The sequence below is a fragment of the Schistocerca americana genome, chromosome X (assembly GCF_021461395.2).
Source record: "Schistocerca americana isolate TAMUIC-IGC-003095 chromosome X, iqSchAmer2.1, whole genome shotgun sequence".
Lineage (NCBI taxonomy): Eukaryota > Metazoa > Arthropoda > Insecta > Orthoptera > Acrididae > Schistocerca > Schistocerca americana.
The window spans coordinates 788,352,662-788,379,169 of record NC_060130.1 but is presented as its reverse complement, the minus strand read 5'-3'; the positions used below and the strand labels follow the sequence as shown (position 1 = coordinate 788,379,169).

General features: G+C 36.9%; 1 protein-coding gene across 1 annotated transcript; it reads left to right on the top strand.

Annotated features, from left to right (window-relative positions):
- Positions 1-212: 212 nt before the first annotated feature.
- LOC124556833 lies at positions 213-25,061 on the top strand. Its single transcript, XM_047130850.1, has 2 exons — positions 213-324; positions 24,272-25,061. The coding sequence occupies exon 2, from the start codon at positions 24,613-24,615 to the stop codon at positions 24,964-24,966; it is 354 nt and encodes a 117-aa protein (XP_046986806.1). The 5' UTR covers positions 213-324; positions 24,272-24,612; the 3' UTR covers positions 24,967-25,061.
- Positions 25,062-26,508: the final 1,447 nt, after the last annotated feature.

Here is a 26,508-nt window from a genome sequence, read left to right as displayed (position 1 = left end):
GTCTAATGTAGAATTCTGTGTGTTTGACAGTTACATTGTTCTGTTAAACATGGTTGGTTGTGAATTTTATCTCATGAATGTGACATATTTTTGATCTTAAAATACCTGATGCTTTGTGCATATTCCAAGAGTTCTATTGCAGTTGTTTTAAGATTTATTTATTTATGATACTTGTGGATCACGCACTAAACTGGTATTTAATTTGTCTTTACAGTGTCGGCCCAAGAGTGAAAGCCAACATGGAAACCAAATCTGGTAGCAGAGCCAGAGGGGAAAGCTCTTCACTCAAGAGGAAGCATGAATCAAGAAACAGTGCATCTGATGGTGGGTGTTGCATTATCAGAGAAAGGGGAAAACATACAGCAAAAGAAGAAAAATAGTGTGAAAATTGATCAATAGATAGCACTGTATGTGTCAGAATACGTGAATGAAACAAATGTCATATGCATGACCCATTGAAGTTGGTAAGCATGCTGGGTACATGGCTTTTCCTCTTTTTGCATCTGTGATGTTCACCATGACTTTCTCAATGCAGGATCTTGCTCTGCTTGTAAAGCTGTATTACAAGAATGATGAATATGCACACGTCACTCTGCAGAAGTTCCGGACACTGAAGGTTTTAAAAATGTGTTGGTCTGATGACTGCCGTGGGTCTGGAGAAAATGATTCAGAAATTTAAAAAGACCTGTTCTCTTGCTGTACAACCTGGTAGAGGGAGAAAATGAATTGATTCAATTCTGTGGAAGCAGTGACCACATAAGTGCAGGAGGAGATGAGTGGTGGCGTGCAAACATGTTGTGCACGGAGAATTGCCGAAACACTGGAGCATGGTGCATAAAATCCTATGAAACTTCCTTCTTTGCTACCCATTCAAAATTATCCATGTGCACAAGTTGCTTCCTGTTGACCTGCCAGCAAGAGAGAACTTTGCTTTAGAGTTTCTTGCTTGCATGGAAGTGGACAATGATTGGCCGTGGAAGATTTTGTGGACAGATGAAGCCCACTTGTCGATAATGGGCAATAGAAAATCCACACGCAAATCAACCATTACCACTTCATCGTGAAAAGGTCATTGTGTGGTGGGGGTTTATGGCATCATTTATCGTAGGGCCATATTTTTTTTGGTGAGACAGGTGCTTCTGGTCCTGTTACCAGTACCGCCACTGTTAAGCTCTACGAATGTCTTTTGCACAACCACATCATTCCAGCTCTCCAACAGTGTGAATGGGATCATTTTTATGCAAGATGGCACACCTCCACACATTGCAAATCCAGTTAAGCAGCTGCTGAACTGCCATTGCTAGAGTTATCAGCTGGCATTTTCCTACAGCACGGCCACCCCAATCACCTGATCTTAATCCGTGCAACTTCTGGCTGTGGGGCTATTAAAAGATGTAGTGTTCAGTACTCCAATTGCAAACTTAGCTGAACTGCAGGCAGGCATTGTGCAACACATTCTGAACGTGACCCTGGAAACACTTTGATCACTCGTGGTTCATGCTGTTTCTTGATTTCAACTTGTTGCAGAAACTGGTGGACAGCATATTGAACATGTTTTGCACCAGTCACACAGAAATTAGTAATCCAATTTGATTTTCATTGATGCTTTTGGCCGCAGGACAATTGAAAACGAATGCTGTTGATGCTTTTTGTGCGGTTTTTGGCCTCAGGACAATTAAAAACTGACGTGAATGATGCTTTTTACGTGGTTTGTGGCCTCAGGACAATTAAAAACTGATGGTTCCCATCCAATGTGATATGAACTTGCCATGGTGGATGGGCTTACATAACTAATGGTATCATACCTGTACACCCATGCACACTGAATAGTACAGTTTGTTAAACGTCAAACATACACCTTAGGCATTGTTGTATGATTCATTTGTCATTTGTAGTCAACCACTATTAAATTATGACGCTTATAGCACCATCTATTGCTACATTTTGTAACTATATTCCGTTGCAATGTGACGTCATTCTGACCAGTGGTATTACTTCTACAGTGGTTTGAAAGCTTAACTTTAATTATAATCACCCTGTATACAGCAAGTAGCACATTATATACTACACACATAAAAAAAAGATTTGCATCACCTCAGTTCTGAGAGTTACAGAACCTGTACAGAAAATTGGAGTAGAGATCAACATAAACATCATTTCTGACCTATTTACTGCTCATGAAAACCACACAGTGCATGTTGTGCTACCATACAGTGAGACCTTCAGAGGTGGTGGTCCAGATAGCTGTTCGTACCAGTACTGCTAATACCCAGTAGCACGTCCCGTTGCATTGATGAGTGCCTGTATTTGTCGTGGCATACTATCCACAAGTTCATCAAGGTCCATTGTCCACATTGTCCACATTGTCCCACTCCTGAACAGTGATTTGGCATAGATCCCTCAGAGTGGTTGGTGGGTCACATCATCCATAAACAGCCCTTTTCAATCTATCCCAGGCAGTTTTGATACAGTTCATGTCTGGAGAACATGCTGGCCACTCTAGTCAAGCGATGTCATTATCCTGAAGGAAGTCATTCACAAGATGTGCATGATGGGGGTGCAAATTGTTGTCCATGAAGACAAATGCCTCACCAATATAGTGCCGATATGGTTGCACTATCAGTCGGGGGATGGCATTCACATATCATACAGCCGTTATGGCGTCTTCCATGACTACCAGTGGCATACACTGGCCCCACATAATGCCACCCAAAACAGCAGGGACCCTACACCTTGCTGCACTCACTGGACAGCGTGTCTATGGCATTCAGCCTGACCGGGTTGCCTCCAGTTACATCTCTGATGATTGTCTGGTTGAAGGCATATGTGACACTCATCCATCAAGAGAACTTGATGCCAATGCTGAGCGGTCCATTCGGCATGTTGTTAGGCCCACCTGTACCATGCTGCATGGTGTCGTGGTTGCAAAGACAGACCTCGCCATGGATGTCAGGAGTGAAGATGTGCATCATGCAATGCCTATTGTGCACAGTTTGAATCATAACATGATGTCCTGTGGCTGCACAGAAAGTATTGTTCAACATGGTGGCATTGCTGTCAGGGTTCCTTCAAGCCATAATCCAGAGGTAGTAGTCATCCACTGCAGTAGTAGCCCTTGGGCGGCCTGAGTGAGGCATGTCATCGACAGTTCCTGTCTCTCTGTATCTATTCCATGTCCGAACAACATCACTTTGGTTCACTCCGAGATGCCTGGACACTTTCCTTGTTGAGAGCCCTTCCTGGCACAAAGTAACAATGCAGGCATGATCAAACCATGGTATTGATCATCTAGGCATGTTTGAACTACAGATAACATGAGCCGTGTACCTCCTTCCTGGTGGAATGACTGGAACTGATGGGCTGTCAGACTGTCTCTGTCTAATAGGCACTGCTCATGCATGGTTGTTTACATCTTTGGGTGGTTTAGTGACATCTTTGAACCATCAAAGGACTGTGTCTGTGATACAATATCCACAGTCATCGTCTATCATCAGGAGTTCTGGGAACCGGGGTGACGCAAAACTTTTTTAGCGTGTGTATTATATAAACATTTTTCACCATTAATATACTGAGGTATACAAAACTAGAATTGTCAATAACAGTGTTCAGAAATCTCTGAGTAAATTTAAACATTTTTCAGTCACAAGCTGTCCCAGTTTCCCTTTAAAAAGATTTCGATGGAGATGCTTTATATTATTTGGCAACCTACTGTGGAACTATCTTCCATTTCCACATCTGGTTCATGTATTGTAATCGGACAGTTTTGTGCATAAATTGACCAAGTGCCAAAACCTGATTTCGAGATATTAACAAAAACGTGGAAGTGTTAATATAAATTCGTTAGCTATACCAAATCTAGTTTTTAAGCAGTAAAATAATGAAACTGAATTAAATTTACATGCTGTTATCTTCAAACCATATAAAATTTAGTGAAACTCTGAATTTATATAGAAATGGTGCTTGGACATTTGATGTTTTTATGTATGATTTTCATTTCTGCATTTTGCATTAACTGACTGCAAGCCAAAATACCTCTTAGTCAAGCAATGCAAATTTGAGAAGAATGTACTGTCATTTACTTCAGAAAATATGACATGATTGTTTTAGTTCAGGCAATATTTACTGATATTTAACTGATACATGAGAAAAATAGCATTAATATTCCATGTTTATGCATTTTATTTGCCTATTTATTGAAGTAATACCTTCATATGTAACTGGAAGAAAAACGCTCCTTATATAGTCAGAAAATAACATATTCTTTCTAATGCATTTAAGTAATTTCTACAGATTAAAAAAGTTATGGGAATCAATAAAATATTTTAGTGAGTTTGAAGATGTAAATGTATTTTACTGACATATGAACGTAGGTACTAACATTGATTCTGAACATTTACACACCTTATTTGAACATATAAGTATTTGATACGTATTACAACATTACAAAATTATTACATAACTTAAAAATAAATAATTTTAATTTTTTTAGGAATGAAATTATAATAAAAGCTCTTCACTATCAACAATGAAATCAAGTTCAGTCGGTCGAAGCCATCGAAGTCTTGTTTTGCATATGAGGATATCAACCAGCTGATTTCTTCATAATGTCAACTTCAAATGGTTCACAATTTAATGCAGATATGAACAATATACTGAATGGTTTGTCTTTAAACAGTTCCATCTCTCTCAACTTAAACCTGTGTATTTCCTCATTTTGTGAGCAGGTTTGCAATTTACTATGTTGTTTTTTATATCTGATATACTCTTGAAATCTTGAGCTTTCATTCTATGGACTAGAGGATTTTACATCACATTTGCATGACATTCATGTAATTGTCTGGTGTATAAAATCTTTGTTGCAGTTTGAGAGTGCATTCTATGCCTCTGAAATTTCTGCCATTTGGAAAGAAGCTATGTCCAGGTATAACAAACCTCTGCCTTATTTTCTGCAATGTAGAATACTGATCTAAAACTGATTTCAGCATTAGAGCCATCTTGATGTTTCTGTTCAGTGTACTGCATGAATCAGACAACAAAATTACTTTTTTGGCTGTCGATATCTGCTCCATTAAATGCTGTAATAAACAGGATGCTACTTCCTGTGCTCCATGCCCTGCCTCACCATCTAACCAAACACAGCAGTGCCCTTTGTCATTAGTAGCATTATGAATATCTGTGTTATATAGCTACAACTATCACTTGTAGAACACAGTGTTTGTAGGAACTCTTCAAAGAGGCACTGTTTTATCAGGGTCAATACATAGAACTTCTACATTCTCATCTTCTATTGCTCTTAAAAGATCTGAAGATTTCTGATCCTGAGCAGCCTTCGCTATATTAAGATTAGTGTTTTTGTTGATCTTATGATTTTCTGCCACTTAATTGTCACAATTTTTTATCAGAACCTCAAGCATATCACAAAAATCTTTAGACAGCTTCTTTCTTGGTAGATTACATTTTGACAAGAATATTTTCTTGTGAGATGTCAGTGATACAGGATCTGGATATACTTCTTTGTACAAACTGTACATGACATTAAGGGTAATTTATGGGGTGAGGAATTCTCTATTTTATTCGCCTCTTCTATAGTGAGATTTGCATTTAGGAAATTTTCTGATATGATCTATTAATTCTTTGCATATTTCTTCAGGAAGCTCACTCCTCAGAGGTCTCTAATTCTCTGTACTGATTTAATTTTCTTTAGACCCAAATGTTCCCTTCCACTGAATATTCTAAAAGTCTGGAGAAAGAAAGTTTTACATACAGGTATCTCACATATTTTATATACCCTCATTTTCATACTTCGGTGTGAGCTCTTAACTGTCTTCCTACTTACTTAATTTTCTGATGCCATGGCATGAATAAGTGCTGTTTGAGCATCATGTGAGTCAGTACTGTAGGATTTTTTTCGTAACTTCGAAAAATATTTACAGGGGGAGAGATATTCTCTGAAGTCTTTCTTTTCTTTTACTTCACCCTTTTGATTTATGTAAGCCTCATTTCTGATGCATTTTGTCTTCCTTATTTGTTGGTTTTGTGATAGGTACTTTTGTATCTGCCCCTTGCTTGGTCTCCCATTTGAAGACTCTACCATGTCTTCAGAATATGACATTTCATTATTTGATATTTTTTCACAGTCCTCAGAAATTTAAGTTGACTCACAATACCCAAATTTCAAACATCATTTCTTTCATAACAATACTGTACAATAGTTATGGGGATTAAATTAGACTTTACTGGACTCAGGGATGTGAGATCAACAGCTGATTTATGCGGCTGATCAGGTACTATGACTCATATTGGGGCCTACTGCATATTCATTTTCCTGTGCATGGAAAACCAGATGCTTTATTACATGTAGTAATTTGGAACATCACTTTTATGGGTTATAACTAGAACAAACTACAAATAATTTCCAGTTATCCCACCACAAACTGCCAATGTTATATTAAAGAAACTAACCTGGGTTAGGGTATATTGTTAGAGGATTGTCTCCCAACCAGAAAAACACAATGTGTGGGAGAGAGAGAACCACAGCATGCAGGAGAGAGAGAGAGAGAGAGAGAGAGAGAGAGAGAGAGAGAGAGAGAGAGAGAGAGAGAGAGAGAGCATGGGCAAAGCATTAATGCATCATGTGACCAAACAATGCTCATTTGCCATGTAGACAACTGATGCAAAATACAAAATAAAACTGTAAGATTGTGCAGTCAGTCAACTGATGCAAAAATTGAAAAAAGTACATGATGGTGCTTGGTCACATGATGCATAACCCATCTAGTTATGAATTTCTGCATTCATTACACTGAGTTAATCATTCTCTTTTACAACATAATTGTCTTAAGGACATACAAGGAATGAACGGTCAGTAAATTATAATTTTTAAAGTAGTGTCTCCAGGCTTGACATTTACTCACATTGGCAATTATCCTGACTGCTCTCTTTTGAAGCCTGAATATCATATCCACGTACACTTTGGGGACTGTACCCAAATTTTAATCCCATATTTCAAATGCATGTGAATTAATCCATAATTAACTTGTGTGAGTCCATGTAAGATGTTTGTCAATCATAATGCCTGAAGACTTATATTTATCGGGTGTTTCAACTGAAGAAATTGATTCAGTATAAGATTGGTTATAATTTAACAGAAACTTCATTAGAACAGTCTTGTCCTTATTCAATGTAAGTTTGTTTATTGTCTGATATTCTGTGATCAGTTCAGAGTTCTCTTTATTGTATTGTAATGCTAGCTGGTCAGTATAGGACCAGCTTATAAATGATGTATCATCAGCATAATCCACCAGCTTTGAGTTTTGCATCTGTGTTATGTCACTAATACATACAATAAACAAAAATGGCCCAAGAATGCTTCCTTGGAGAATTCGACAATTAAGAGTTTTGTATGCTGATTTTATTGTTAAGATTTTATTTTCATTCTTATGAAACAGTTCAGTACACTGTCTTTGGTAGTTCATTGCTCTCTTCTTACATAGTAAGTTTCTAATTTGGTAATAGTACTGCATGATTCATAGAATCGAAATCCTTAGACAAATGAAGGGAAGATCCAATGACTGTTTTCTTTATCCAGACTGTTTTGCAGTTCATGGATAAAAGTTGCTACTGCTGTCATTGTGGATCTCCCTTTTTGAAACCCATGCTGCTAGTTGTTTAACAGGTTGTATTTACTGATGAAAGATTCCAGTTGGTCTAGAATTACTCTTTCAAACAACTCGCCAAGTGTTGAAGTCAGTGAGAGTGGCCTGTAACTATTAATGTCAGTAGTTGCTCCTTATTATACACTAGTCATGTCTCAGTAATTTTTAGAAGTTTAGAAAGGTCCCCTGATCAGTTGAACTGTATATTAAGTGTGTTACTGGTTTTATTAATTCCTTTTGGCTTTCCTTAAGTAATGTAGATAAAAAGTTCATCCCAGTCACTAGATGTTTTTATTTTGAATTTTCAGATTATTTTCAGTAACTCATATTCTGTTACACTCATTAGGACAGAGAATTACTCATTTTAACTGAGTTTATTTGTAGTGTTGGTTTATTTCCTCCTTTACTAGTCTTACAAAAATGTTTTATGAAGACCTCATATACTGTCTTTGGCTCATTCATCGACATTCCATTTTCTAACAATTTTAATGAACATTTTTGGAACAGCGATCAAAATTTTAAAATTTCTCTTTTTAAAATTCAGTCTTGATCACACCACGTATGTTACAAGAACATAGGTTCGAGTAACATACGTGGTGTGATCAAGACTGAATTTTAAGAAGAAAAATTCCATTTTCTTCTAGTGCTATATTATTGCATCTTGGATTCTCTTTATTTTTGCATTCTTCATTTACTATATCCTAAGCTGTTTTGCTAACATTACTGGATTCATTTATCTGTTCAGCATAATAGTGTACTTTTTGAGTCTCCATGGATTCCCTGTAAGTTTTTCTGGTATTTATGTACTTTGTTAGAAAGCACTGTTATTTTGTATCTCTGGACAGCACATATAGCAAAGACAAAATCATTGTCATGCAACATTGTGCCTTCTAAATCTATGTCTGCTACAATGTTTTTCAATCTTGCACCTGGCTCCACCATGCTGCTAACTTGGATGTTATGGTTCACACTTAGTACAGTATTAGCAAGCTTTCTTCCATTTCTATCAGCAAGCAAAAGTACATTTCAGTTCATTGTGGATTTCCAAGTTGATTTGCCATTACATTCATATTGTTTACATAGTTTCTTGACTCTTTTTTCCATCTGATTGTACAAGTTCACTACCTTTAGGTAGCCACCTGATATCAATTTATGTTGTACTTTTCTTTTGTGGACTGATTTGTTCTTCTATTCACTCGCTACTTATGAAGTTTGTTATCCTTATTGCAACCACCACTACTTGTCCGCAGTACACTGTACGTGTTCCACTTGCTAAGTTTGTTACCAGTTGGACACTTTCTTTCTGTTACTCATAACTCTCCGGATTCTCATTTTGCAGTTTACTTGTTTTATTGTTTGGAATACGACAGGATTTCTTCAGCTCAGAATTTTTATTTGTTAATTGTGAAATAACATGTCTTAGAGCAGCCGTGATATTTTGTAAACATGAAAGGTGTTCATTTACTTTCACAATTTCTGTATTACAATTCCCACAGGATTTCTTCAGCTCAGAATTTTTATTTGTTAATTGTGAAATAACATGTCTTAGAGCATCTGTGATTTTTTGTAAACATGAAAGGTGTTCGTTTACTTTCACGATTTCTGTATTACAATTCCCACAGATTCATTTTTTCCCAGCAGAACTGTAACTTTTACTGACTCGATCAATACACGTCACTCCACTAGACATCATCTTGAACTAGATGATTATTGGTTTTCCTCTATGTTAATGGTTTCGTTATCTTTATAGGTAATTGTTTTTAGTTTTTCTGATGAAGGCACCCATAGACAGTGTCAAAACCAGGTCATGTTAAATCTTATTACATCTGATTTGCTGTATTACACAAGTCAAATTCCTGTATGATTTCTGACTCACAGCCATGTTTAAAATTGCAAAACGAACTATCATTTGAATTTTAATAACATGTTGGAAATGTATGGTGTTGAAAATAGGAGGGGATATCAAAAAGTAAGTTAACCATTTGGCAGGCCAAGTATCTTTTATTAAATGTTACACTCTTCAGAGTGACACAGATACATTTCAACATAGTCATAAAATTTCTATAAACAATAGTTGGAATGCCCTACTAGTCATACAGTTCCTCAACAACAGGATTTTGTGTAATAGTCATGGAGACATTTGAGAATCACTGTGTGAAAGTCTTCTTCATTGGAGAATCTGTTTTGTCTGTCATGTTCCTTCAGCTTGCCAAAAAGATGTTGTGTACTCAGATCTTGATTAACATGTTGGTTCCATTTCATTATGGTTGCATGTGATTTTGTATTTGGTCCATATATAGGCAGAATTTCATGGTGAATCTATGTGCAGTTTAGACATTTTGCCCCACAAGAATCATACTCTCCTGTATGCTTCAAATCTGGAATATGTTTCCAGTTGCTGCACCATTGCTGCAGTACTACACTGTGATTGATCTGTTATCCATACTGCAGAAAACCCAAATGTGTACTCTCTTCTGACATTGTGCCACTTTTGATGCATTGGTTAACATGTGTAACTGACTTTTCTGTTAAACAGAAAAGATTGTGACCATAGGCGTAAATTAAAGGAAACTTATGACTTTTGAAAGTCTCTATGACCTGTGTTAATTGTGTAAACTAAAAACAAATTGTCTGGCTCTTCCATTTTTTTCTGTGATGGTCACCACTAAATTCCATCAACTTTTTAAATGTTTTGTGGTAAACTTGGCATTCATACAGAACTTAAATGGAACATTATATGAATAACCTCCCTAAGAACAAAATACCATTGTCTTCCTTGCACAATAATCTCCTTGCAGATTTGCTGTGACAACCTAAGCTTAATACTATATAATGCCCATTCTGTGACAGTTTTCTTGTGTTCTAAGGATTGGTTCCTCTTCAGATTTTTCAGTAGGCACCTAAAGCGAAGGTCCCGAGTTCGAGTCACTGTCCGGCACACAGTTTCATATCAGTGTACACTCCACTGCAGAGTGAAAATCTCATTCTGGAAACATCCCCCAGGCTGTGGCTAAGCCGTGTCTCCACAATATCCTTTCTTTCAGGAGTGATAGTTCTGCAAGGTTCGCAGAAGAGCTTCTGTGAAGTTTAGAAGGTAGGAGATGAGGTACCAAAGAAATAAAGCTGTGAGGACAGGGTGTGAGTCATGCTTGGGTAACTCAGTTGGTAGAGCACCTGTCCGCGGAAAGCAAAGGTCCCAAGTTCGAGTCTCGGTCCGGCACACAGTTTTAATCTGCTAGGAAGTTTCAGGTCATCATCAATTGCCACTGATTATGATGCCCTGTTATTGGTAGGTTTTAATACTGACATTGAACCTTGTTCTGCAAGTTCTAACCTTAGTGTAATAAATAAGGAAAAATAGTGCAATAGTGATCTAGATGGTTTTAGTGACAAAACATTAAAATTGCACCACCATAAATATGGCACATAACAAATGTCAAGTTTTCATGAAGTGTACTGTAATTACCCATATGATTAGCATTTCAGCGGAACTGCACAAAGCAGGTAGAAATACCACACTGCCATTTGGATTCTGTGATGTTGCTGCTCACATTAGTCAAGATCCCTTGATTGTCATGTGACCACAGAATTGGGTTCAGGGGGCCACACTCAATGCAATGCAAGATTTCAGTGGTCATGCAAGACTAGTGCTCAATAACACAGATATATTGTTTACTCTGCTATGCAAGATCATACAGCCACATCAGACACTTTTAGTCAGGAAATGAGCTTGTTTGCAGCATAACACAAGCAGTGGATTGATGTCTCAAGCACCAAGTGTCAATGTGATGATCATTATCGCAGCTTCCCCTGGTGTGGCAGAGAGAGAGGGGCATGCCAACACTGCTTCAGCTTGTGATAACACTGAAAATATGACTGGCACATCACAATTTTTTCAGACAACTCCCAAATATGGGTACAATATCACAATGGGTGTACCTGTGTGTGGAGAGTCAGAAAAGAACAAATGTTACCAGAGTGCATTCGTCATTGTCAGATGGGCCCAGCACCTAGTGTTGAGGTATGAAGTGCCTTTGGATACATTTCTGCTCCACACTGTAATTTGGATTGCAGCCATTACATATCTGACATGTTAAGGGCAGTAGCCATCTCCATGACATTACCTTTCAACATAACAGAACACTGTATGTTTCCTGTACTACCCTGAGTCACATCGATACAGAGGGTATTTGACTGTTGCACTGGCCAGAACATGTGTCACCCGTTGAAAACATTTGGTCATGATTTGCCGAGAGACTGGCATGCCACCATTCACCAGCTACTATGTTTGATGAAATGGGTGAAGCAGCATATAATTATGTACATATATGTCATTCAAGCTGAGTCCAACTCCATGCCCAGTAAAGTTAGAGCTGTTGTTTTTGGCAGAGGTGGCAGTGCTGTGTACTAAATTTTGCACTCTATATACCCCCAAATCAATAACATATTAAATAATGTACTCTTTCTGCTATACTACATATGTACAATAACTAAAATTTTGTTATTTGCTATCCTTCTTGGTGCTACAGTTTTAATGACCAGTAGTAAAATGTTTTCTCATCAGCTCATTGTACGTAAAAGCTTCCTTCTATCCAAATTTTAGATAATTTCATATTCTGTGATTCATTTTTAGCATTAATTGTAACGTGAATGTGGTTACATGTTCATCATCTACTTCTTTAAAGTACTGTTGGGAGTTAATAATTCCTAACCATCACCATTCACACATTGCAGAATTAAAAATTCTTCTATGAAAGAAAAACAGTTGTCAAGGAGGAACTTTTTCAGTTTTTTTCAAATTGAACTTTTCTGTCAGTCAGACATTTTATGTCATAGGATAAGTGAGCAAAAATTTTGGTGGCAGCATTGTGTACCACAATATTTTACTGGTTACAGTACTATTGGGGGTGGTATAGTCTACACCTTTGAAATGTCTTATCCTGCCACTTATTGTGGGACATACAGTTTAACATGGATTCTGAAACATGACACAACTTGGCATTTTTCACATTAACAAATAATTGGCAGTGTTGAAAGGAGTAAGACATACTGCCTTAGCGCTGACTGCAGTGGCGGATACAGGAAAACCTCAAGGAGGGGGTGCTAAAGATATCTTGAGCTACCTTTACTTTTACCATAATAAAAAATAATCAAGTCACATGCAAAGTTTAAGAAAGTTTTATTTAAACTGATTATACACAATGTCATCTTATGATATAAAAATGTTACAATTTGGTTCTCTTCCATAAATGATGAATTCTATGCACCTATTCTTCCTGGCAAATTGGTTAATTACATTGTCAATAGGACAATCAATGTCAGGGTGAGTGTTCAACAGAGCTAAGCCATTAAGACAATCCTCCCTCATTGTCGACCTCAGCCGTGTCCTTGTACGCCTCAATGTTGAAAAACTTCATTCTACTGCAGCAGTAGATGCAGCTAGACAAGCAAATATTTTGTACAGTGTGTGCAAAGTAGGATGGGCAGATCTTGGACAAACAGACAATGTTTGCATAACAAAATCACGAACATTAAGGGCATTTATGCTCATTTACTTGTTTTGAAGAATCTCTCCCATTAGTATCTTTTTAATCACAAAGAGTGATTCTTCTTCAGAGAACAGTAGTTCAGTTAAGCACTGATTCAATTTATGCGCCAGATCATTACCATCATGTTTCAGTAGTTTTGAGGGCAAATGTATGTTGAAATTTAAATGATAAATATTTTCTTCAGCCAAACATTCTCTCATGTCAGTCGTAACATGATCCAGTGTCGTAATAAAAAGAGTTCTTTTCCAATATGTTATAGCATCATCATTACTCGTATGATCACAGTTTTCCCTGGGTCTTTGTCTGCCTTTAAGATGAGGAACACTTATCTCCACATCAGACACTTCCATAACTACCTTTGCCTCTTCAACAATACGAGAAAAGTGGCTATCACCATTAGCTCTCATGCTGCCATGCACCTTGAGCATCAAATCTAATTTTACTTTTACCATCATGACATCTTGTAAGATTTTGCTGAGTGGATATGTTATGCTCATAATGTCACTCAGTGTAAACAGAGTGATAATAAACTTGAAATTAGAGAGAGCTTGAAGGAGAATATTGGCTTTGGCAGCGGTTATGTGTTATGTTATGTGGTTTATTCATCTCATTACATACAATTTTCAAATCATTTGATTTGATGTACAGGAGACATGTCAAGGTTTACAAAAGAAACTTTTTTCACTTTTTTAAGAGAACTACAAAAGTTTACATTATATTTTACATTTCTAAGTTACAGCTACACATGTACATAAAATAATAAATGTATTACAATCCCTGTGTTCAGATTGTGAAGCTGTCCTCAATGAATTCATCGACAGAATAATAACACTTTTCCACCAGGAGAGTAAAGAGCAATCTTTTCAGTGAACCAATCTCCATTTTAAATATATTACTGCCTTTTATTTTATTGAAAATTTTTAACCCCATATACTCTGGCGTTTGGGCATAAAGTTTTAAACGATGTGTTGGAAGTTTGAAGTTATCTCTGTGGCGAGTGCTGTAGTTGTGGTCAAAACGGAAATTGTCTAGTGTATGTTGATTTCTATATAGGAACACCACCATCTCATATATGTAAAGTGAGGGGATAGATAGTACTTTTAAATTTTTTAACAGTGGTCGACAGGATTCCCGTTTTTTTGCAACACACATGTTTCTAATTACTTTCTTTTGTAATACTAGGAGCCTAGTGACATTTGCTGAATTTCCCCAGAAGATTATGCCATAACGAATAACTGACTCAAAGTAGCAGTGATAAACTATCTTTCTGGTATCTATGTTTGTGGCACCTGACAAAATACACATTGCAAATGCTAAGTTGTTCAGTTGATTTGCTAAGTAATCTATGTGTACCTTCCAATTTAAATTTTTGTCAAGATTTAGGCCTAAGAACTTCACGTGGTTTGCTTCTGTGATATCCTGATCATTGCAAGTTATCTTTATTTCACTCCTTTCTACTGATTTAGCTTCAAATTGCATCATTTTGGTTTTAGTTACATTTAGTTTTAGTCCATTTTGATAGAACCAAGATTCAAGTTTTTCTAAAGTGTTTTTGGCTTTTTCTGGAATATTTTCAGATACCTCATTTTCAATTAGAACTGATGTATCATCAGCAAATAAGACTGAATGAACATCAATAGCAAGTGGTAGGTCATTTACGTAAAAAAGAAACAGATAGGGACCCAATATCGAACCTTGTGGGACTCCTTGGGGAACTGTTTTCCAGTCTGATGAATAATTGGTTCCATTTGAAGTTAAAATTACTCTTTGTTTCCTACCTGACAGGTAAGAGCTAAACCATTTTAAAGCAGTGTCTCTGATTCCATACATCTGTAATTTGTGGAGGAGTAATGCATGGTTCACTGAATCAAAAGCTTTAGTCAGATCACAGAAAATACCTGTGACCTTTCTACCTTTATCTAACGTGGAGCATATTTTTTGGATAAACTCATTTATAGCATTCGCAGTGCTTTTACCCTGTTGGAATCCGAACTGGTTTTTAAAAATTATATCATTTACAGTAAGAAAGTTATTAATTTGTTTTGCTGCAATCTTTTCAAACACTTTAGAGAAGACCGGCAAGAGAGAGATAGGGCGGTAATTCCCCATATCTTCTGTCGATCCTTTCTTGAATAGAGGTTTGATCTCACCATATTTCAATACCTCTGGAAAGCATCCCTGTTCATAAGATTGATTTATAATAGTTGACAGTGGTTGGGAAATAATATCATACACATACTTGATTACAGATGTTGTTATTTCATCCCACCCCAAACACCATATTTCTTTAAGAACTTTGCAAACTGTTCTGAGATCAGCTGCAAATTGAATAACAGCATTATGTCATTTAACCCATGTAGTTTGGCAATGTGACTGCAGCGAGTGTTTTAGGTGACTCTTCAACGTTGTGAAGCACTTGCTAGATTGTGTAAAGAATGATACTACTTCTTCAATTGTACCAAGTGAGTTCCACTCACTTGTAACTATGCAACTGTGAGAGACAGCGAGGTTGAGCTGATGACTTCGACATGATGCTACTTGTGCTTTGACAGCTTTCTTTTTTATTGTAGCCACAGGTCCTTTCAATTCTGACATATTAACTGAGCAACCTTCAAAGCCTACACCCATACAGTTCTCCAGTGACAGAGAAAGGCTTTCCATCCTCCTTAGAATCACAGTACATAATACTTCACCAGTAACGCTGCGCTCATCATCTTGACTCTCTTGAGGTTCATCGTCAATGTTTCCACTAAAACCATTGTCTTTATGGATGTCAACAAAACCCAAAAATCTTTTGTGTAATTTGCCATCACCATCAACATTTCTTGCAGCTAAACTTAGTTGGGTGATGTGCGCTATGCACATTGTCTCATCAAAGATTATGCTGTAATAATGAGAACCTTTGATTTCCTCCAGTATTCTTGATAACATCACTGTTTCACAGCATGAAATAAGTTTGTTACACATTGTTTTACTTATGTAAATGGCGTTCACTTGAGTGGTCTCAAGGTGATGTTTTAGTTGCAAGTCTCCAGTGTCAATAATTCTACATCTTAGAAGAGCTCTAAAGTTTCCCTCGCTACTCACTACACTTTCACAATCATTTTTGTTTTCTAATAGACTCCCATCATCTCTACGCCCCGCAGAGGAATATTTTGCTTTCCCTGAAATATAGTTGTTTTTATTATAGGTACAAGACAGTCTATGTTTTCCCTAATGCTTTCCATTCTCTGTCTTGACAATTGATTTATGACCTCAAGTTTGTGGTTGTCTCATGTCGCCAAAAATAATTTTGTGTCTGTTGACACTTTAACATGATACTTGAGCTGAGAGTGGGCCTTAAGGTCACCATCTTTACCAGTAAGTTTGGCAAACTTGTTAGTGGTTCAGGCACAAGTTTCTTGGCGATAATCAATTTCTTTCCTCCAACCATTTTAATTCACAAATATTGAACAGTTAATGCAAAGAAGTCCCTTTTTAACATGTGAGAACACAAGCCATGGATACTGTTCAAAGTGATTATGGTGCACTTGTTTGCATTCAACCCATCCCCTCTTGTTGTGCTCGGAAGTAGGAAAGATATAACCTTTTTCAGGTTTCCTTGGAGCTGTGAGAAGCTTGTATTTTATATCATCACTAATATTTCCTGATGCTAATATCTCCAAATAATTGCCAATATCCATGGGATTAAAGGAATCAGTTGATGAACTTTGTTGTGGGAGTTTCGACGAAGTGCTGGGCTCTGCCTGTACATTTGGTGGTGTTTTTGTGGCTGAATGATGACAGAAATCTTCAGATGTTTCTATTTTTCTTATCCTTATTACATAACAATCCATTGTATTATGTTGTTAAGACATAGGTAAATTAGATGCCAATTATTCTTGAATAAACACTTTATTCACACTGAAAAGTGCAACACTAGTACGCTTAGCACTAAAACACACATGGTCACACTCCGCATATTCAAATGGTTCAAATGGCTCTGAGCACTATGGGACTTAACATCTATGGTCATCAGTTCCCTTCCGCATATTCCTAATATCACTAAGCACAACCCTGACTGAAGTCCATGGTAATAGCCAATAATCGCAGTTGTTCACTTTTAATTACTTCCAACTTATTGCGACGGTTGTAGCTTTCAAACTGACATTCTGGCAGGGACTCTGATTCCCTTATATATGTGACTCAGTTGTTTTGAGAACATTCGCTGCCAGAATGTTCACTTCCAGACTTTTATGGAGTGTGAATAAATACCTACTGTGAAAGCGACAAGCCAATATGCACCTTGCGACACATAATATATGGTTGAGTTTTCAATGATGACATCATCCAGCAATTTATGTGTGTGATAATTTTACTGTTGATTCCATTTCTTTCTAGTGCATTTGATAGAAGGCCTATATAGTAACAATGTGTTTTTAGGAATCTTCTCGAAAGTCACTATTACCAGAGATATATGCATCAATAATTTCCCATACCTAACTCATGTTATGAGTTAGGTATGAGAAACTATCATTATGTTATTAGTAAAAATATTATTACGAGTCTCATAACGATATTTTTACTGAGAAATTACTTTGAATTACTATTATTAATATTTCACAATCAACTGATCACTCTCACTTTTGACTAATCTTCACACTTGCACTTGCTACAACAAGGACTTTTTCTTATTCATTCTTCAGTCTTAAAATGTTTGCTTCTGAGTGTAAACTAGCTTCCTATTCAGTGAATAGTCCTTATTGATAATGCTATGTATTGAAGGTTCTCTGTAAAAGAAAACCATAAACTATTCGTGAATTTTCTCAAACAAATGCCAGACCGAATAACATATCGAGATCACTAGAATGGCCATGACTTTTCTCATAGGTATGCGTTAGCTATCTGTGTGCCACACAGAAACATATAAAATACAATGACCCGCATGTGCGTACTACGTAGGAAAGTACAAATACTTGATAAATCAGTTCAGTCAAGTCAACTGATGAAAGAAATGAACAAATAGCTTGTGGGCTGACTGGTGGGGGTGGCATGGGTGACAATGCGGGCGTCCCTGCAAGAGCCGACTGTCGTAAAGACTCAGCACAACCAGGAGCACCTCGGAAGATGTCTATCGTAGCTTTGGACGAAACCTTCCATGGACCACAGCCATACAACCCGGAAGAATTCGTGGCAGTTGAAACATCTGGTCATGAAAGTCTTCATTGTATGACATACACTTTCTGTTTTTAGTGAGCGTACTCACTGGCAGCAAAATTCGCTTCTTTTTGCATCATTTTTTAGAAAAATATGGCTTGATCTCAAAAATCATCGCTGAAAACTTCTTGCTCCTTTGGTAACAAGATCAGATTTTAGTATAACGGCAGTTGGGCCAGGAAAGAGAAAGGTTGAGGGCTCAGATCCCAGTTAGTTGACTGATTTTCTTTTATTCTGCCTTTAATCTTGCCTGTACCTTGCAATGGCATGATGATATGCCAGGCATGACACATGGTTTGGATTCCACATTAAACTTTATGTCCACTTTCCCTGTAGCATTGCTGGTGTGGGTTATGGACATTGGGAAACTGAAGTTGTTCAAGTGGTGTCCAATTGAAAGACTTCCACCAGCTGTTGAGTCACATGAAGTTATTGTTATTATTCCCATAACAATTTTGGAATGCCTGGTTTATCTTGCACATCTGTTACAATACCCTTTATATTGCTACTCAGTTTCTGACTACTGTATCCAATTATGCCTGATCCAATTTTGCCTCATCCTCTTAAAGCATACCATTTCATGTTTTCACCATGAAGGTCATACATTCCATGTAAAATCTAAGTAATTGTCTACAACAGTAGGCCAATTTAGTGAAACATCAGATAAAGTTAATGTCTTTTCCAAATCAAAACTGATTAAGTACAATTGGGGCCTCTCTCCCATCTCATGTACCTATGAGCATAGTATACATCAGCCCAAACCTAGTGAGCCCCATTAACTTGGTCTAGAGTCCATCAGTCCTGGCCAAGCTGACAAGGACGATCAACTACAGCTGTACTCTTACCATATTCAGAAACATACCAAACAGAAACAAAATCTGAGATACAGTACATATAAGTAATTGTGTAACATTGAACAATGGTTCACCACAGGGGTCAGCAGTTTTATCTTCTTACAGTGGTCCCTCATTTCCTGGACTAACCTTTCCAAGCAATTCATCTTTCCTCCCTTAAAAAAGAACCTATCATTCTGAATCTAGGAGTGCTGTTACCTGTTTTTATATGTTCTTCTAAGCTGTACTGGGAATGAGCCATCTGAATGTATTTCCAGATCACCCTTATTCTCTGTTTAGGAATTAAGTTGTTTGCAAACATGGTGGCAAGTGGAAAAGAAAGCTTTAATTTCAGTGGTAAAAAAGCACGACAAAAATGTAATGTCTAAATTATGAGACTGAAGGAATGCTTATCTAGTATGCAATTCATAATCAGTACACAACGTATGGAAATAAATCAACTTAAATCATGAAATCATTAACTGATGCCACATAAAAACACGCCGAGATATGCACAAGAAATCATATACCCTGCAAATAAGTGGATTAAACTTTCAAACAAACACAGTATTCACATAGTGATAGATCGTGTGAACAGTGTAAATTTTGTGCACGAAAATCCATGTGAAGTACTTTTAGTTAAGACCTGTATTGGTAAAGTTACTAATGAACCATCTGGAGATAAAAAGGACTGAGCAAAGGAGATAGGCTAACTGCACTGTAAAAAGAAAATGGACAAAAGTGACTGTGAACAATAAAAAGGTGCCGACCTCCAGTAATCAAACTGGGATGTTGTTGAACCTCATGGGAAAAGTGATTGGGGACACTAGTACAAGAGAAAATGTAACACACCACAATAGTATATTTGGAACATGTAAACTTCTTTTAACAAGCACAGCTAAAATTTATTTTTTATGGATAGTTAAGGATGAGGAATAGTCACTGGATTAAGCAACAGAAGTGTTTATGAATTCAACGGCTTTTTGAAACACCAATTTGAAAGTTGTGACTGAAGTCAGCCATGGAAAATTATTGGTGCTGAACACAAATGATTTTTATGTTTTCCTCATTGGAGCACATGATATAGCAATGAACAAACAATACAAAAGAACAAAGATGGCTTATTGCCACGGGTTACCAAAATGGTACTCTATAAATCAAGAAGTACAAAAAGCAATCAAAGAGGTTCAAAATATCTCCTCCAATTTAAGAATGCAACATTCGTGGATATAAGTGAACATGGAAGAAGGTTTCACACTACTCATGGCCTAGCCTCAACAGAGTGAGAAAGAAATTTATTAGTTACAAGAGTTTAAAAACCATAGGTATAAAATTAAATCTGAAGTATGACATCTCAAAAGCCTTACCTCTCAACAACAAAAGTGATGTGTTTAATTCTGTGAATAAGAAGTGTGTGGTAACAGAAGTGATATCTTTCAAGGGCAACAAAGAAAGTAATAGCGTAGAGAGGAAATAGTAGAAAGGAAAATATCACCCTGAACTGTGACAACAAGTAGTTACTGACCCCCAGCAGACTGAAAATCTCTTCAGGCAGCACTATGCAAACAACACAAAAAATATAACAATCAATAATGAGAAGACAGCAAAAACAATCAACAGAGCAAAGTAAATTCTTACCTCCACTCTGTTTATCTCTTTGATACTACCCTGAATGAAATCAGTCATATAGCAAAAATCTTCAAAAAAGTCCTTGGGAACTGAGGGGATTCTAGACTTCATCATAAAGGAATATATTATAAACACTGCAACACTCCTTGCAGAAATAATCAACTCATCCTATTCAACAGGAAGCTTTGCTGGCTGTCCTGAAGCTACAAAAATGACAGCTGTTCACAAAAAAAGGTGACAAAGCTAATTTAGGAAATTATAGACTTTTCTTTTTATTATCAGCTTTTGGCAAACTCACTGAAAGATTCATGTCTAAGAGATTAATGAAATTCCTGGACAAGAAGAAAATCCTCATTGATATCCAGTATGGTTTCCAGAAAAATAAATCCATTATTAATGCCATCTATAATTTTTTACAAAATGCCTTAGAAGCAATGAGCATAAAGCAAAATGCTGCTAATATTTTCTTAGAGTTTAGCAAAGCTTTTTACATCTTGGACCACAGAATCCTGTGGGAAAAGCTCAAAAGTACTTCACAAATTGGAAAAAGAAAGTAGTACTAACACATGAACTAAATGATAGTACTGGAACATATTTTTCAGAGGCAGGAATAATATGTGGAGTCTCCCAAGGATCCATTCTTGAGCCTATTGTTTTCCTTCTGAAATAAATGACATAAATCTCAGCATTGAATCACAAATAAATACCTAATTTACAGATGACGCTCATATCTTTCTTGGAGCAAATGGCCCAAGACAACTACAAGCAAACATAAATAAAGCCACCTATCAGCTAAATGACCGTTTTGAAGCAAATAAGATAAGAATAAATCCATCCAAAATAACTTTTCTATGCTTTTATTTAAATAGGGTAGCACCCAACACCTTTGTGACACAAACGCCAGTAGAATTACACTCTCACTGGAAGCAAAATTTTTAGGCGTGTGGCTTCAACATGATTTCAAATGGCAGACTCACATAACAAAATCAAATGTGACACTTAAGAAAGTATGCCACAGCCTACATTTACTTTTACACAAAGCAAGCTTCCACACTGTTGGAGTTGCGTACTTTATCCAGTTCCACAGCATTCTACAGTATGGGGTCACAGTGTGGTGTAACACAACTCATCTTCCTGAGCCAAAAACGAACTGTAAGAACAGTGCACCAAGCGTGACAAACAGATTCCTGCAGGCCACTCTTTCAGTAGTTTTTGCTCTCTCCCCTGTATTTTTATTCTAGAAACATTTAAATGTATGAGGGAGAATTTAAAAGAGATAAAAAACTTTAATGTCATGAACATTATACCAGCCAAAAGGCAAACCCCATGTCTAGCCACTGTAGACAACAATGTTTAAAATATCCATTATGAATAGTGCTATAGACATGTACCATGGTCTCCCACTTAAAATGAAAATTATTTTCTCATTTTCATTGTTTTATAAATCCCTAAGTTGTTAGTAGATCTCTACTTTTATTCAGTGGCAGAATTTTTAGATGGCGTGTAGTACAGAGACTTCAAATGGCTTTATGGACTATGGTACTTAACATCTGAGGTCATGAGTCCCCTAGAACTTAGAACTACTTAAACCTAACTAACCTAAGGTTCTACACACACATTCATGCCCGAGGCAGCATTCGAACCTGCGACCGTAGCGGTCGCACAGTTCCAGAATAAAGCGTCTAGAACTGCTCGGCCACCACAGCCGGGCACAGAGCCTTCAAGCAAAACTAAGACAATTTCCACTGCTGCTAATGGAAGGCCAAATAGAGTTAATTTGTTAACATCCCACAGTCTGTAGGGATTTACTGTATGAGTAAAGAATGAGGAATTTTAGTATGTTCCAAATGGCATTTTGCCCTACATACAACTAATCCTTCTCTGTTTTTTTTCTTTTTTCTGCCTGTGTATCATTTACATTCACCAATTAGGCTCCAGGAACATGTTCTAGCTTCGGCATCTTCACTCCATCGCTTCCTGAGCTGATATACATGCCTTGTTGCAGTCTGTCTACATTTTGCTTCCATTTCTACTTATACACAGATCTAAAAAAGTCTTGCATCATCTTGGTTCTGAGAGTTCTGGAAACTGTACAGAAAATTGGAATAGAGATCAACATAAACATCATTTCCACCCTTTTCATTGCTCACGAAAACCACATATTGTGTGTTGTACGACCATACAGCGAGATCTTCACAGATGGTTGTCCAGATTGCTGTACACACCGGTACCTCTAATACCCAGTAGCACACCCTCTTTCATTGATGCATGCCTGTATTCATCGTGGCATACTATCCACAAGTTCATCAAGGCACTGTTTGTCCAGATTGTCCCACTCCTCAATGGCGATTCGACGTAGATCCCTCAGAGTGGTTGGTGGCTCACATTGTCCATAAACAGCCCTTTTCAATCCATCCCAGGCATTTTCGACAGGGTTCATGTCTGGAGAACATGCTGGCCACTCTAGTGGATCGATGTCATTATCAGGAAGGAAGTCATTCACAAGATGTGGACGATGTGGGGGCGCAAATTGTCATCCCTGAAGATGAATGCCTCACCAATATGGTGCCAATATGGTTGCACTATCGGTCGGAGTATGGCATTCATGTATCGTACAGCCATTACGATGTCTTCCATTACCACCAGCAGCATACGTCGGCCCCACATAATGCCACCCAAAATATCATTGAACCTCCACCTTGCTGCACTCGCTGGGCAGTGTGTCTAAGGCGTTCAGCCTGATGAGGTTGCCTCCAAACACATCTCTGATGGTTGTCTGGTTGAATTCATATGCAACACTCATTGGTGAAGAGAATGTGATGCCAATCCTAAACGGTCCATTCAGCATGTTGTTGGGCCCATCTGTATTGCGCTGCATGATGTCATGGTTGCAAAGATGGACCTTGCCCTAAACGTCGGGAGTGAAATTGTGCATCATGCAGCCTATTGTGCACAGTTTGAGTCGTAACACGATGCCCTGTGGCTGCACAAAAAGCATTATTCAACATGGTCAGTTGCTTTTTGGGGATCAAGAAATATTGCCCCTCCTTGACACCCTTGGTCCATGGCTTTCAGGATGATTCAGTAGCAGAAATAGTTGTGCTAGTAGTAGTAGTAGTAGTAGTAGTAGTAGTAGCCATTTATTTATCCAGAGATCATAACCTGCAATGATGTCAGACACACCTGGGTCATATTTGACTTTTTGATCTATTCCCAACTAGGGATATGCCTGTACTTATTTTTAAGCAGATTCTATGTGTATGATCAGTATTGTCTTGCCCCTTACCCCCCCCCCTTCCCCTCCCCGTGGGAGCCATTCATCCTGACCGTGCAATGCTACATGGTATATTCAATAGTAATAAAAATTAATTTCATTATTATTCCAATTACTTGAGTTTCATCATTCCAGGTCTGTATGCTGTAGTGAGAGACCCATCAGTATCAGCAGAGTCATTCTTCTCAAAAACGGCGGCAAACATTACCAGTGTTTATGAGGAATGACATTTTGATGTTACACTATGTGTAGAAATTAATGACATTATGGCATAGTCTGCAAAATGGTGGTTAATTTTAACGTAATTTATGACATAAAATTGATGTTACAGTGTGTAACTGTTTCACTAGCATTTTATAATGTCATGGCACATTCTGCAAGGGGTGGAAAACATTTGTTCTTCCACTCCTTTATGGTAATTATGTGTGTTGGAATGTCATCAAAGTTAAAAGTGGTAGCCAATATTACGATAATTAATGGTCCAAAATGATGCCATCAAGTCTGATACCTTAATTAACATTATCAACATCAAAGTATTGGACATATCCGGCCCAATAGCTGAACAGTCAGCACGTTGGATTGCCACACACAGGGGCCCGGGTTTGGTGACCGGCTGGGGAGGGAGATTTTCTTCCCCCAGAGACTGGGTGTTGTGGTGTCCTCATCATCATTTCATGCCCACTGTCGATGTGCTAGTCGCCCAATGTGGCATTGCACTCAATAAGACTTGCAGTTGGCAGTCAAACTTCTCGACTGGGAACTCCCGGCCACTGATGCCATACGCTCATTTCCATTTGCAGTGTTGGATATATTTTGAATGCACCCAGTAGATGGAAATGGCTGAATCTACCCCATGCCTGTGGATACCAGCCATCTCCATCTGCTGAAGCTGATTCCCAATCACCTCCTCAGTCCCGATATAATTTATTCATCAAATTTAACCAAATGTAATGACTGAAAAGGAAATCAAAATAATTACATATTTTAACTGATTATAAAAGAAATAAAATAAAATAAAAATAAAATCTCAAGCATGAGAAAAAATTTAGATTTGTGAGTAAAGGGATAAAATTTTTTAAAAAATTCTAAAAATATTCTTACTTTTTAAAAATGTAATAAAACCTTTTCTTATAAATTAAACCACAGAATATGACTAACATATGATAAGAATTTAAGTTTGACTAAAATATTTTTAATGAGGGAAAAATATTTTTAACAAAGCAAGAGAGAAAAAAGTCAAAACTAATATTTACAAAACCATTTTTAAACCATCTTTAATTATAGAATATTTTAAAAGCAAGGAACACAGAGTACTGAATATATACTAAATTATAGTGATGATAATTGGTATGAAGATCAGGAATTTGTTTTTAATTATAAAGAATGTATTATAGATATTTGTGAACACGAGAAAAATCAATTTTTTTTCTTTTTTGTAACTTTAAAAGAATTTGAGAACTATCAGAAAGATATTGGTGATTTATTATTATACATTTATTGTGATAATTATATTTGTTTATCAAAAACTCTTGTGAATATTGTGATTTGCAAATGTAATTAAAGATTATATAAAATTTTATATAGTATTTTTACAAGTTTCTCACTCAATAACCAAAAAATAGAAGATAATTTTTGTATTGATTTAATGATTTTCAGTTAATATCCTGTGTTGAGTATCAAATGTTATATTTTTCTTGCCACACATTATTTTATAAATGATAGTATGATTAGAAATTTTATCACTTAATGTGAAACATAATTTCATACTAGTTTCTTGGATAGCTAACACATTCATTCTCCTAGACATATCTATATCAAAAATAGGATAATTCTCTATGAAAATGAATGGATTTACATCGACATTGCTGTTTAGTTGTGTGACTTACTTAAAATCTTGGAAAACATCATAAGCATTTAGAAAATGATTTGGTTGACCTACATTCCACATTACTTGAGTAGAAACTTCATTTTTAGCATTCTTTATAGAGATATTCTGTAATTTAACATGATCAAATAAAGAAGAATCAGTCAGCTGATTATTTTTTCGATTAGTTTGAAAAATCACAAACCTAAAATAATGCATATCAAATTCTTCAGAATTATGGTAACTGGTGATATTTATTCAAAATTTCTTTTTGCACTTAATCCTGCAATTTCGGTGGTTCATGATTAAAAGAACGAAATTAGAATTTTTGGATTTTTTACTCTTTCTTGTTGCAACTCGAGTGAATACTCTGGCTTGTACCTGACTACAGAAACACGAATTTCCATTGATTCCACAACATTTTCACCTTCCTAAGGAGGTGTATCTTTTATTTCAACTCCAGCTTGATTTCAGTCAGACCATCAAAGAATGGTACTGTTTGCACTAG